We start from the raw sequence: 15183 nt of genomic DNA on the forward strand, positions 1-15183 counted from the left end.
AAAGCTGCTGAGATACTCAATTGCTTGATCCGCCAGATGTTGACTGATCTATGCCCTCCCTTCTCCTGGGAGATAAAACTATTTCTCCTTCCTCAGTCTTATCTCTCTCCCCACTTTCCCTGCTGACCCCTCCCCATATTCTTGAGAAAAATGTTCACATGTTAAAACCTAACTATCACAAGCATTTTCGTATGTGAAAATCAAATTTGTACTTTCAAATCTAACTCTCACATGTGTGATCAAAGTATATTTTTTAGAAGGGTTGTTAATCCATCTCCATTTAAACCCTCTCTCTCAAACTCTCCTACTCTCTCTCTATATCTCTCTATCTCTCTCCTACTCTATCTCTCTCTCTCTCCCTCTCTCTCTCTCCTACTCTCTCTCTCTCTCTCTCAAACTCTCCTACTCTCTCTCTCAAACTCTCCTACTCTCTCTCTATATCTCTCTATCTCTCTCCTACTCTCTCTCTCTCTCTCTCCTACTCTCTCTCTCTCTCTCTCTCTCTCTCTCTCTCTCTCTCTCTCTCTCTCTCTCTCTCTCTCTCTCTCTCTCTCTCTCTCCTACTCTCGCTCTCTCTGTCTCTCTCTCTGTCTCTGTCTCTCTCTCTCTCTCTCTCTGTCTCTCTCTCTCGCTCTCTCTCTCTCTCTCTCTCTCTCTCTCTCTCTCTCTCTCTCTCTCTCTCTCTCTCTCTCTCTCTCTCTCTCTGTCTCTCTGTCTGTCTCTCTCTCTCTCCGCCCGCGGCATCTGGGGCAGGAACATGAGTCATATTTCATTAGGACAACACCAACTCTACACAACACAGACCCGCTGCGTCCCAGTCCAGACCCCAGCAGAGTGCATTAGCGGTAATGATAGATCGCACAGGCATTCACTGGCAGGATGCGGAGAGGGTGAAACAATAATAATTTAACAGCAAGTGACCCCCTTCACTTTTCAGAGATTGTACACTGGGTGCATGGTGAGATTGTGCGCTGCACTGTGCTTCCATTCAGATACGCACTGGAAGGAGTATGTGCCACATTGTTTCCGTGTGTGCGTGTGGGTCATTGATGTGAGTGTGTGTAGTGTCTAGGTAGCGACGCTCCCCGCGGATGTTTGAACTTCGTGCCTGAACCTATAACGGATGCGTCACGTCGGCTCTGTCATGCGAATCCCCCCGCACGCACGCTCGCTCCCAAGACGACAACGACTCCGTGACTCTCCATTTGAGCTGGTGACGCTGCTCGCTCTCTGGCGGTAGAACGGGATGTTTGGCATTTGTACCGATTTGTGCTCGCACGGTGCGTCTTCTGTGAGATGGACCGAGGAGAGGACCAGTGACCAAACATGCCTACAGTCCTCCGCGACAAGGGAAAACTTTCCGACGTCTGTTTATTGCTTCGATGTGCTTTCCAGGTGAGAAGAGATACATGGCTATCTATTCAATCAAGTTCATGTGATTGTCAAGAAATATAATTTGTTTTAGTTTTTTGCTTTCTTTGTTTTACTTGAAATGTAGAATACTCTTTTGTAAAAACATTTTTGTAGGCTATTGTATTTCCGCTCTCATTTCAATTTACTGTAAAGTGAAACCAAAATGTATTATATAGAATAATGCAACAAAGCTAGTTAAGGATTTATTGCAAATACAAAACAACAATTCACATGGTTTGAAATGTTATAGTGATTTGTACAGTCTATGGTTTGAATAGTCACGATGAGATGTAAAGGAAGTTGAGAAGTCTTGAGGTCAGAGACAGTTAAACCCATTTCCGTCGTTTGACAGGCCAACCCGCAACCTTTCGTTTTCACTTTAGATTGAAGCATACACTGTTCTAAATATAGAAACGGTAAGAGAACTATGAAGACATTTAAATCCAACTGTACTACAAGTTCATCATGAGAGATCACATCGGTCTATGGACGCTGTATAGGCAACAGATGGTTGTAGAATAGTTGGTCTGTATGCTGTTTGTTTGAAGGTGTTATGATGGGTTGAGGTTGGTTTGGGCCGCAGGAGACACCGCAGGTGTGTGTCTTGGGGATTGCGTCACCATTACTGTACCCTGCTGATGTGTTAATAGATGTGTGAAATGCATTATGCATATTATACACACATTCTACAGCTACACTTTCAGCACTGTGTTCAATGACAGAGGTTCACCTCCACACTCTCTCTCTCTCTCTCTCTCTCTCTCTCTCTCTCTCTCTTTCTCACACACACACACACACACACACACACACACACACACACACACACACACACACACACACACACACACACACACACACACACACACACACACACACACACACACATACACCTCCATGCCAGTGCTTGATCACACAGTCAGACAGTGGAGTGACTCATGCACACACACACACACACACACACACACACACACACACACACACACACACACACACACACACACACACACACACACACACACACACACACACACACACACACACACACACACATACACACACACACGCGGGCACAGAGCAGAGGGGAAAGAAGAACATTCTCAACAGCCAATTATTGCAGGATATCCAAGGATATGCAGTAACAACAACCACCAGTATTTCAGCAAGAAAGATAATGAGTAGAAAGAGGGACAGTAAAATGGGGACTAGAGATAGAGAGAAGGACAGAGGAAGGTAGGATGGGGGAGAGAGAGAAAGAGAAGGACAGAGGAAGGTAGGATGGGGAGAGAGAGAAAGAGAAGGACAGAGGAAGGTAGGATGGGGGAGAGAGAGAAAGAGAAGGACAGAGGAAGGTAGGATGGGGGAGAGAGAGAAAGAGAAGGACAGAGGAAGGTAGGATGGGGGAGAGAGAGAAAGAGAAGGACAGAGGAAGGTAGGATGGGGGAGAGAGAGAAAGAGAAGAACAGAGGAAGGTAGGATGGGGGAGAGAGAAAAGGGGGAGAGTGGGAGAATATGAGCATCCCTCCCATCAACAGCTGTGATTGTTTAGATATGATTCACCAACCAACATCAACCTCCCCTCAACCGTGTGTGTGTCCATTTCATACGTGCAGTCCTGACTCCTGATGCCTGTTTTAGATCCACTGAATCATCTCTCTCTCTCTCTCTCCCGCTCTCTCTCTCTCTCTCTCTCCCGCTCTCTCTCTCTCTCTCTCTCTCTCTCTCTCTCTCTCTCTCTCTCTCTCTCTCTCTCTCTCTCTCTCTCTCTCTCTCTCTCTCTCTCTCTCATTTACTCTTTCTCTCTCTCTCTCATTTACTATTTTTCTCTCTCTCTATCTCTCTCTCTCATTTACTATTTCTCTCTCATTTACTCTTTCTCTCTCTCTCTCTCTCTCTCATGTACTCTTTCTCTCCCTCTCTCTCTCATTTACTATTTTTCTCTCTCTATCTCTCTCTCTCATTTACTATTTCTCTCTCTCATTTACTCTCTCTCTCTCTCTCTCACACTTTCTCTTTGAGACTTTATGCAACATCTGGAACAGGAAATGGTAGGGGCAGGCATATATAGCTCACAGGTGTGTGTGCGTGTGTGTGTGTGTGTGGACGTGCACACACAATGCTGAAAGTGTAGCCATATTATAAGCACAGGAGCCAGATGTTTAATCGAATGTATAAATCTGATCCATCCGGTTGGAAGTTTAATTTAGTTATTTCACAGGGAATTTGCGATGCGTAGGCCCTCTGGGTACTTTTACTTCAATACAAAACCTAGGAGGCTCATGTTTCTCACCCCCTTCCATAGACTTACACAGTAATTATGACCACTTCCGGAGGACGTCCTCCAACCTATCAGAGGTCTTGTAGCATGAACTAACATGTTGGCCACCCAATCAAACGATCAGAGAATGGATCTAGTACTGAAAGCATCCGCTACAGCTAGCTAGCACTGCAGTGCATAACATGTGATGAGTATTACACTCAAAGAGAGAAAGACAATAGTTGAACAGTTTTGAACAAATTATGGAGAAGCAAGAGAGAGAGAGAGAGCTAGCTATATTTTGTATTTTTTTCACGTTTCACTTTCACTTACTTAGCTAGCAAATGCAGCTAGCTAGTTTAGCCTACTCAAACACCTGACTCAAACAGAGAGGGATGCTATGTTAGCTAGCTGGCTATTGCTATCCAACACTGGGACTCTTCCAAGTCAAGGTAAGCTTTTGGTTTTACAAATGTATTGCCACCAGGGCCCACCGGTGTAACTGCTAAACTGTTTGCTGTACACTGTTGTAGCGGGTTGTAGCGTTTTTTCCCCGCCTGGTCACAGACAGCTGATGTGTTGTGCACTGAAGTCCACAAGCAAAGGGAAAAGGTGCGAGGAGGAGAGCGCGTAGTCGCGAGAAGGAATTCTAAAACGATTAAAGGAATCATGCTGTATGTATGTGGCTGCTATGAAAGTGACCTGTGTGCACCTATGTTGTAAACCTTCATTCATTGGCTAGGTTGTAGCAACCTGATGGGTATAGGGAAAATTTTAGTATCATGTAGTAGCCTAAATCTATCGATGTTACCAGTGGCGGTTCAGGCTTGTATGGTTCCCTGGGCGAACCCCGCTGCACCATTCTGCAATAACTGTCATTTTTATTCAGACATTTGGAACAACACAAATAAATAATCATAACATTTAAAACTATATAAATATAAAAATATATACAAAAACAAGACTCATACATATCAAAAAGAAGTAACAAAGACAAATAGAAACAAATTGTATTGTATAAATTGTAGTATATAATACACTATTACCCTATTGCTAACAAAAACACACAAATAAAACTAAATTGCACAAATCCTGTACCACACAAATACACAAATAGAATAACACACTTACAGTATAAAGAGAACCTGATTATTACACTATTGCACTTCAAACAAGAAACACACAAACTAAATTACACAACTAATTGCATTACTAATTGCATCAGTACTGTACAAAGTTAAAGATGCGCTATTTGATAGATTCCCCCGCACCCCCTACCTCGGACTTCCAGTGGGGAGACCTGAGGTCAACCTACCCCCGCCCCCTTCCCATCTCGCACTTCTGAGTGGGAGACCTCACAAACTAGATTCAGGGCGCCCACTCCGACAAGGTTAATTGACCCACAGTCCCATATGATATTATTGACGTGACGTGCAAATGAGTGATAGAAAACCGATCGTGCAAATGTCACCATTCGGAATATATATATATTTTTGTGCGGGCGCCGCATGCCACCCCCGGCAAGATGCCTAAATCCGCCACTGGATGTTACAATGAACTGAGTGAATGGAATATGAATGACAGTCATCCAATATGCTGTAATAGAAATAAGGCCATGCTCATAAACAAATGTATCGTCCTCCCTCATCTTAAACACCTCCCACCGCCACTGGTAATAACATAATAAATATTTAACTTCAATAGTTTTGTTCAGTTTCTCTTGCACAAGGGTAAAACTGGTTTATGTGAGTTTTGCTAAATACACAGACCAAAAATATAAACACAAGATGCAACAATTGTTAATATTTTACTGAGTTACTGTTCATATAAGGAAATTAGTCAATTGAAATACATTCATTAAGCCTTATCTATGGATTTCACAATGCTGGGAATACAGATATGCATCTGTTTGTCACAGATACCTTTAAAAAAAAGACAGGGGAAGTCAATATCTACTGTGACTACCATTTGCCTCATGCAACGCCTCATGCAACGCCTCATGCAACGCCTCATGCAACGCCTCATGCAACGCCTCATGCAACGCCTCATGCATCTCCTCATGCAACGCCTCATGCAACGCCTCATGCAACGCTTCATGCAACGCCTCATGCAACGCCTCATGCAACGCCTCATGCATCGCCTCATGCAACGCCTCATGCAACGCCTCATGCAACGCCTCATGCAACGCCTCATGCAACGCCTCATGCAACTCCTCATGCAACGCCTCATGCAACGCCTCATGCAACGCCTCATGCAACGCCTCATGCAACGCCTCATGCAACTCCTCATGCAACGCCTCATGCAACGCCTCATGCAACGCCTCATGCAACGCCTCATGCAACGCCTCATGCAACGCCTCATGCAACGCCTCATGCATCGCCTCATGCAACGCCTCATGCAACGCCTCATGCAACGCCTCATGCAACGCCTCATGCAACGCCTCATGCATCGCCTCATGCAACGCCTCATGCATCGCCTCATGCAACGCCTCATGCAACGCCTCATGCAACGCCTCATGCAACGCCTCATGCAACGCCTCATGCAACGCCTCATGCATCGCCTCATGCAACGCCTCATGCAACGCCTCATGCAACGCCTCATGCAACGCCTCATGCAACGCCTCATGCATCGCCTCATGCAACGCCTCATGCATCGCCTCATGCAACGCCTCATGCAACGCCTCATGCAACGCCTCATGCAACGCCTCATGCAACGCCTCATGCAACGCCTCATGCATCGCCTCATGCAACGCCTCATGCAACGCCTCATGCATCGCCTCATGCAACGCCTCATGCAACGCCTCATGCAACGCCTCATGCAACGCCTCATGCAACGCCTCATGCAACGCCTCATGCAACGCCTCATGCAACGCCTCATGCATCTCCTTCACATAGAGTTCATCAGGCTGTTGATTGTGGCCTGTGGAATGTTGTCCCACTTCTCTTCAATAGCTGTGCGAAGTTGCTGAAATGTGAGTTGATGGAGGCGGATGAATGGCACGACAATGGGCCTCAGGTCACGGTCACGGTATCTCTGTGAATTGAAATTGCAATCGATAAAATGCAATTGTATTTGTTGTCCGTAGCTTATACCTGCCCATACCATAACCCCACCACCATGTGGCACTCTGTTCACAATGTTGACATCAGCCATCTGCCCAGTATAGTTGAAACCGTAATTCATCCTTGAAGAGCACACTTCTTCAGCTTGCCAGCGGCCATCGAAAATTAGCATTTGCTCACTGAAGTTGGTTACGACGCCGAACTGCAGTCTGGTCAAGTCCCTGGTGAGGATGACGAGCACGCCGATAAGCTTCCCTGAGACGGTTTCTGACACTGAGCAGAAATTCTTTGGTTGTGTAAACCTACAGTTTCATCAGCTGTCCGGGTGGCTGGTCTCAGACGATCCTGCAGGCGAAGAAGCCGGATGTGGAGGTTCTGGGCTGGCGTGGTTACACGTGGTCTGCGGTTGTGAGGCCGGTTAGACATACTCTCAAATACTCTAAAACGGTTGGAGGCAGCTTATGGTAGAGAAATGAACATTCAATTCTCTGGCAACAGCTCTGGTGGACATTCCTGCAGTCAGCATGCCAATGTTCATGGCTTTGAACAGACATCTATTGCCCTTTCAAATCCTTTGTGATGACAAGTTTGTGGTAGAAAAACAGTGAATGAGACTGGGGAAAATGTAATATACCACTGTACTATGAGTTTATCTATGAAATTGTTAGAGTATTGAGGTCAGAGGTCACAGGACTAAGATATGCAATAAACAGGGTTGGAGTGTGCAGTGGATAGCTGGATATAGGTACATGTTGATGACTTGGTGGAATACAGGTCTTGGCAAAGTGGGTAACAGGGCTGAGGTGTTTAGGCAAAGGAACGAGTCAATGGGTAATACATAAGGCTAGGATATGGGTGTATCAGGACTTGGTTACATTAATATTAGGATATTGGCATGTGGGTGTTAGGGTTAGGGCATGGGGGTAATTGGGTTTAGGTTTGTGAGTAAGTGGGTAAGTGGGCTGAGGTATATAGATATTGGGGCTGGGGTGTGTGGGTCATTGTGTTTAGGTGTGTGGGTAAGTGGGCTGAGGTGTATAGATATTGGGGCTGGGGTGTGTGGGTCATTGTGTTTAGGTGTGTGGGTAAGTGGGCTGAGGTGTATAGATATTGGGGCTGGGGTGTGTGGGTCATTGTGTTTAGGTGTGTGGGTAAGTGGGTAAGTGGGCTGAGGTGTATAGATATTGGGGCTGGGGTGTGTGGGTCATTGTGTTAGAATTGTGGGTAAATGGGATAAGGTATATAGATATTGAAGCTTGGGAATAGTGGTAAATACTGTATCTGTTAATTTTATTATAGGCACAGCACTGTATGTTCCTATCGGTCACAATTGTGACAGAAAATAAAACATACTGTTTTAAAAGCAATATGGCTTATAGGGGTTTCTAATTGTATAAGGTGTACATAGTGGGCATATCTGAAAGAAATGTGGGAACAAATGGGTTCACACTAGGATCAGCAGAAGGCTACAGTAATGATGGTTCAATGCCCACAGAGGATCAGCAGAAGGCTACAGTAATGATGGCTCAATGCCCACAGAGGATCAGCAGAAGGCTACAGTAATGATGGCTCAATGCCCACAGAGGATCAGCAGAAGGCTACAGTAATGATGGCTCAATGCCCACAGAGGATCAGCAGAAGGCTACAGTAATGATGGCTCAATGCCCACAGACACACACCATGGAACACTGCAGATTAGCATACTTTAGTCTGGCCGAACACAACAAACAGACAAGCAAGTCTCAGTGAAGAATCTTTTTGATGTAGGCTCACAAGCCCTGGTTGGGTTTCGCAACCTATATCTGTCAAGACATTCTCATTGGTTACTGAAAGACCCCAACTGTATAGACCTCCACAACACCTGTTTTATTTTACTGTGTGGATGTTGTCTCTATGACTTTTCTCAAACTATTTTTCTTTCCTCACTCAGGTCATAGGAAGTGAGTGTAGCAGCTGTGTCAAGGATATTCTAGGGTAAGAGATGGTTGACTTTATACTCCCACCTGGCCTACAGGACCATAACTGCTGCACTGATCTACACTGCTCTGCACTAGCTGTATCAGGTGTGTAGTGCTGGGCTGGAACAAATGTGTGTGTTGGTACACGTTACACTTTCTCCTGTCCTCTTAGTGGTGGTTGCCCTGAGGCTACTAGTAACAGGCCTTTGGGGGAATCTCTGTTGCTGTTGGTAGCTGAAGCTGAACAGAGCATGTCTGACTGTATCCGGCCAACTGAAATACTGTTCCAGTGTGCTGTTCACGGTCTACCTTCCCTAGCCAAAAGACTAGCACAGGAGAGAGAAATGAAGAGAAGGGATGGAGAGTAGACAGAGAGGAAGGAGAGAGGAGAAAGAACAGAAGAAGAGGGAGGAAGAGAGGGAGCAGAGAAAGAGGAAGGAGAGAGGAGAAAGAACAGAAGAAGAGGGAGGAAGAGAGGGAGGAGGAGAGGGAGCAGAGAAAGAGGAAGGAGAGAGGAGAAAGAACAGAAAAGAGGGAGGAGGAGAGAGAGCAGAGAAAGAGGAAGGAGAGAGGAGAAAGAACAGAAGAGAGGGAGGAGGAGAGGGAGCAGAGAAAGAGGAAGGAGAGAGGAGAAAGAACAGAAAAGAGGGAGGAGGAGAGAGAGCAGAGAAAGAGGAAGGAGAGAGGAGAAAGAACAGAAGAGAGGGAGGAGGAGAGGGAGCAGAGAAAGAGGGGGATAGGGAGTGGAGAGATAGCGGCACACTGCTCACCTGGGAAGGCTTGTTGTTGTGAGAGGAGGGGAGTAAAGGATGAATCCGTGTCCTTGGTTACTGAGAGGGAGGAGAGGAGAGATAATGAAGTGAAAGGAGGAGTAGAGAGAGGGAATTACTTGCCTTCTGGGTTATGGGGAAAGGGCTGTGTTTATGAAGAAGAGAGGGGAGAGGAAAAGAGTGAGAGAAGTGACAACAGGTACTAGATGTGTCTACTGCATTACGTGTGTGTGTGTGTGTGTGTGTGTGTGTGTGTGTGTGTGTGTGTGTGTGTGTGTGTGTGTGTGTGTGTGTGTGTGTGTGTGTGTGTGTGTGTGTGTGTGTGTGTGTGTGTGTGTGTGTGTGTGTGTGTGTTAGACTGAATTGAATGAAAGGAGACATGCTTCTCAGAGCAGACTCCTTACTCCGTTCAAGACTGAGCTCTGACAGACTCTACTGTTCTATCACACACGTCCATCTGTTTCAACTCTCTCTCAATTCAATTTCAATTTAAGGACTTTATTGGCATTGGAAACATATGTTTACATTGCCAAAGCAAGTGAAATAGATAATAAACAAAAGTGAAATAAACAAGAAAAAATTAACAGTAACATTACAGAATAAAGACATTTCTAGTGTCATATTATGTCTATATACAGTGTTGTATACAGTCTGATTTGCAAATAGTTAAAGTGCAAAGGGAAAATAAATAAACAAATATAGGTTGCATTTACGATGGTGTTTGTTCTTCACTGGTTGACCTTTTCTTGTGGCAACAGGTCACAAATCTTCCTGGAGTGATGGCACACTGTGGTATTTCACCCAGTAGATATGGGAGTTTATCAAAATTGGATTTGTTTTCAAGTTCTTTGTGGGTCTGTGTAATCTGAGGGAAATATGTGTCTCTAATATGGTCATATATTTGGCAGGAGGTTAGGAAGTGCAGCTCAGTTTCCACCTCATTTTGTGGGCAGTGTGGTTTTGTCTAATTGTGTTGCTGTCCTGGGGCTCTGTGGCGTCTGTTTGTGTTTGTGAATCGAGCCCCAGGATCAGCATGCTCTGTAGGTGATGGCTTTGTTATGGAAGGTCTGGGAATCGCTTCCTTTTAGAATTTAACGTCTATTTTCTGGATTTTGATAATTAGCGGGTATCGGCCTAATTCTGTTGTGCATGCATTATTAGGTGTTTTACATTGTACACTGAGGATATTTTTGCATAATTCTGCATGCAGAGTCTCAATTTGGTGTTTGTCCAATTTTGTGAATTCTTGGTTGGTGAGCGGACCCCAGACCTCACAACCATAAAGGGCAATGGGTTCTATAACTGATTCAAGTATTTTTTGCCAAATCCTAATTGATATGTCAAATTTTATGTTCCTTTTGATGGCATAGAAGGCCCTTCTTGCCTTCTCTCTCAGATTGTTCACAGCGTTGTGGAAGTTACTTGTGGCGCTGATGTTTAGGCTGAGGTAAGTATAGTTTTTTGTGTGCTCTAGGGCAACATTGTCAAAATGGAATTTGTGTACATGGATTTTATAATGTCGTATGTTTTTCCCCCAACACCACTTTCTATCAATTTCTATAGCAGACCCTCATGCCAAATTGAGTCAAAAGCTTTTTTGAAGTCAACAAAACATGAGAAGACTTTGCCTTTGTTTTGCTTTGTTTGTTTGTCAATTAGGGTGTGTAGGGTGAATCCGTGGTGAAGTCTCTCTCTCTGTCTCACACACACACATTCACACACACACATTCACACACACACATTCACACACACACATTCACACACACACATTCACACACACACATTCACACACACACATTCACACACACACATTCACACACACACACATTCACACACACACCAGTGGCAGTCGGTGACGTTTAAGATTAGGGAGGAATTTTGTAATTTGTTTATGAGCATGGCCTTATTTCTATTACAGCATATTGGATGACTGTCATCCATATTCCATTCACCCAGTTCAATCTAACATCGATAGGTTTAGGCTACTACATGATACAAACATTTTCCCTCTACCCATCATGAGGTTGCTACAATCTAGCCTATGAATGAAAGTTTTTAACATAGGTGCACAGGTCACAAGACAAATTGGAGTAATCAAGGTGACAGACATTGAAACATTCAGAACCACCTTGCACACTCTTGCCTGCATCTAGGTGATCTAGTGTGCAATCATTGGTCCAAACGTTCCATTTTGCAAAAAAAACGAGAGTTTCTATTGGGCAATTTCAGGTAGGTTTGTCCATTTTTTGTTCCGTTTGCTTCCATTTAATTTTTTAAGAAATTTGTTCAAAACTGTTCAACTATTCTCTTTCACTTTCTTTGAGTACTCTACTCACAACATTTTATGCACTGCAGTGCTAGCTAGCAGTACAAGATTAATTCTCTAATCCTTTGATTGGGTGGACAACATGTCAGTTCATGTTGTAAGAGCTCTGATTGGTTGGAGGACGTCCTCCAGAAGTTGTCATAATTACTGTGTAAGTCTATGGAAGGGGGTGAGAACCAAGAGCCTCCTAGGCTTTGTGTTGAAGTCAATGTACTCAGAGGAGGCCCAGAATCTAGCTGTCCTCTGGCTACGCCATGGTGCTACCCTACAGAGTGCTGCTGAGGCTACTGTAGACCTTCATTGCAAAACAGTTTGTTTAAATCAATTATTTGGTGATGTGAATATATTTAGTTATTGTTGTATCTAAAAATAATAACTTTTTGAATGTTTCACTATTTGTATTTTTTTTTTATTCACTAAGTAGGATGGTCCTCCCCTTCCTCCTCTGAGGAGCCTCCACTGACACACGTACACACACACACGCACACAGCCATCAGAACAGATAAGGCCTGACCTTTTCCAGAGCCTGCTTCCTGTTCAATGGCGATGCAAAGTCGGCATGGACTAGACAAACTCGCACGCACGCACGCACGCACGCACGCACGCACACACTCACACACACACACACACACACACACACACACACACACACACACACACACACACACACACACACACACACACATCCCTTTCTCTGACATGTTAATAATCCATACTAAACAACTGTATTCTTCTTCTTCTAACATGGCTGTGACTTGTCTTTGTCAGTCAATCTAATCATTTGTATGCGATGAGGATTGGTGCAGAGATCTCTCTTTCGCTCTCTCTGGCTGGCTTCCTATTCAGAGCTGGGATCCTGTACTCAGATAGAGCAGATAACAGATAGCAGATAGGATAGTTCACTGAGCACTGTCTCATAATCTCCCTGACGATTATCACCTGGATTATCAAAACCTCTGTCCTCCCTCTGATAGACCAATGCTTCAGGGACATCACTTGCAAACACACATGCAAGCAAGTACGCACGCACTTGCACACACACACACACACACACACACACACACACACACACACACACACACACACACACACACACACACACACACACACACACACACACACACACACACACACACACACACACACACACACACACACACACACACACACACACACACATACAAACAATATATGGGCATTCACACTTGTAGGCCCTCTTCATATATCACTATCAGTGTGTGTGTGTGTGTGTGTGTGTGTGTGTGTGTGTGTGTGTGTGTGTGTGTGTGTGTGTGTGTGTGTGTGTGTGTGTGTGGTGTGTGTGTGTGTGTGTGTGTGTGTGTGTGTGTGTGTGTGTGTGTGTGTGTGTGTGTGTGTGTGTGTGTGTGTGTGTGTGTGTGTGTGTGTGTGTGTTTTCAAGAGTGACCAGGAGAGAGAAATCCTTCAGCTGTCACATTTCATACATCCTGACCTTTCATATTGCTTCCACACACACACACACACACACAAAGACACTAACAAAAGAGAAATCACAAAGACAGCTACAAATATGCACAAAATACACAGAAGTTGATGTACAATATACACAAAGTTGTAGGAACAAAAGACAGGTTGTCACTCAAAACACATCACAGCCACAATAGAGCAGAAACCTGTTTCACACTGTGTGTACGCTGTATCATGACACCTCTGAATTCACACCGACACACACAAACACACACACATAGACATACACACATAGACATACACACATAGACATACACACAGATCATGGACAATTTATCACAACCTACATCTTTCACAGACACCGTACAACCCCATCCCCACCCCTCACCCTCATGTCTTTCACAGACACCCTACAACCCCCATCCCCATCCATCACCCTCATGACTTTCACAGACACCCTACAACCCCCATCCCCATCCCTCACCCTCATGTCTTTTACAGACACCCTACAACCCCCATCCCCATCCCTCACCCTCATGTCTTTCACAGACACCCTACAGCCCCCATCCCCATCCCTCACCCTCATGTCTTTTACAGACACCCTACAACCCCCATCCCCATCCCTCACCCTCATGTCTTTCACAGACACCCTACAACCCCCATCCCCATCCCTCACCCTCATGTCTTTCACAGACACCCTACAACCCCCATCCCCATCCCTCACCCTCATGTCTTTCAATGGCTAGAGTTAGATCTGCATGTTCTTTAGCTTAGCCAATGGTAGTCCCAGCAATGAAGCCCATGGTGATGTGGTCCAGGCTAGAAGCAGGCAGTGGTGGAAAAAGTAGACAATTGCCATACTTGAGTAAAAGTAAAGATACCTTAATAGAAAATGACTCAAGTAAAAGTCACCCTGTAAAATACTACTTATGTAAAAGTCTAAAAGTATTTGGTTTTACATTTTTAAATATACTTAAAACAAAAGTAAATGTAATCACTAAAATATAAAAAAGTATCAAAAGTAAAAGTATAAATAATTTCATATTCCTTATATTGAGCAAACCAGACAACACAATTTTCTTGTTTTAAAAATGTACCGATAGCCAGGGCACTCTCCAACATTCAGGCAATTTACAAACGAAGCATTTATGTTTAGTGAATCCTCCAGATCAGATGCAGTAGTGATGACCAGGGATGTTATCTTGATAAGTGCGTGAATTAGACCATTTTCCTGTCCTGCTGAGCATTTAAAATGTAACTAGTACTTTTGGGTGTCAGGAAAAATGTATGGAGTAAAAAGTACATTATTTTATTTAGGAAGGTAGTGAAGTAAAAGTTGTCAACAATATAAATAGTAAAGTACAGATACCCCAAAAACTACTAAAGTAGTACTTTAAAGTATTTTTAGTTAAGTACTTTACACCACTGTAAGCAGGGAAGTAGAGAGTCATCTGAGCCACTGTTTCAGAGGGAGTCATGATAAATAGCACAGCACTCCCTCTAGTGCCATTCACCTTCTAGTGGCAAAAATATCCTCATAGGGCACTTAAGCCTGTACCATGAGTCAACCCCAGAAAACTCAAATTCTTATACTGTGTGTGTGTGTGTGTGTGTGTGTGTGTGTGTGTGTGTGTGTGTGTGTGTGTGTGTGTGTGTGTGTGTGTGTGTGTGTGTGTGTGTGTGTGTGTGTGTGTGTGTGCATGCTTGTCAGTAATGTTAGTAAAGTCTATCCAATCTCTGTGACCTCTGACCTCTAACCTTCATACCCCCAGGACATGAACCACTCCTGGCTGTCCCAGCAACCCTCAGGAGGTGGCCAGGCCCAGTGCTTCCTCTACAACCCTAAAGTAGGCCTATGTGTGTGTGTGTGTGTGTGTGGGGGGGGGGGGGGGGGGGGGGTCTTTAAACTTTATCAATCTATCTCTCTCTCTCTCTCTCTCTCTCTCTCTCTAGG

General features: G+C 44.5%; 1 protein-coding gene across 1 annotated transcript in view; it reads left to right on the top strand.

The window, feature by feature from the left end:
- The first annotated feature begins 807 nt into the window (after positions 1–807).
- aff3 (AF4/FMR2 family, member 3) overlaps positions 808–15183 on the top strand; it is a 38134-nt gene continuing 23758 nt past the window's right edge. Inside the window, exons 1-3 of the mRNA XM_055871615.1 lie at positions 808–1395; positions 15002–15076; position 15183. The exon at position 15183 is cut by the window's right edge and continues 53 nt beyond it. Of these exons, the coding sequence (XP_055727590.1) occupies positions 1327–1395; positions 15002–15076; position 15183 (145 nt within the window). The 5' untranslated portion in view covers positions 808–1326. The remainder of the gene's footprint in view (positions 1396–15001; positions 15077–15182) is intronic.

Source organism: Salvelinus fontinalis, chromosome 19 (assembly GCF_029448725.1).
Source record: "Salvelinus fontinalis isolate EN_2023a chromosome 19, ASM2944872v1, whole genome shotgun sequence".
Classification (NCBI taxonomy): Eukaryota; Metazoa; Chordata; class Actinopteri; order Salmoniformes; family Salmonidae; genus Salvelinus; species Salvelinus fontinalis.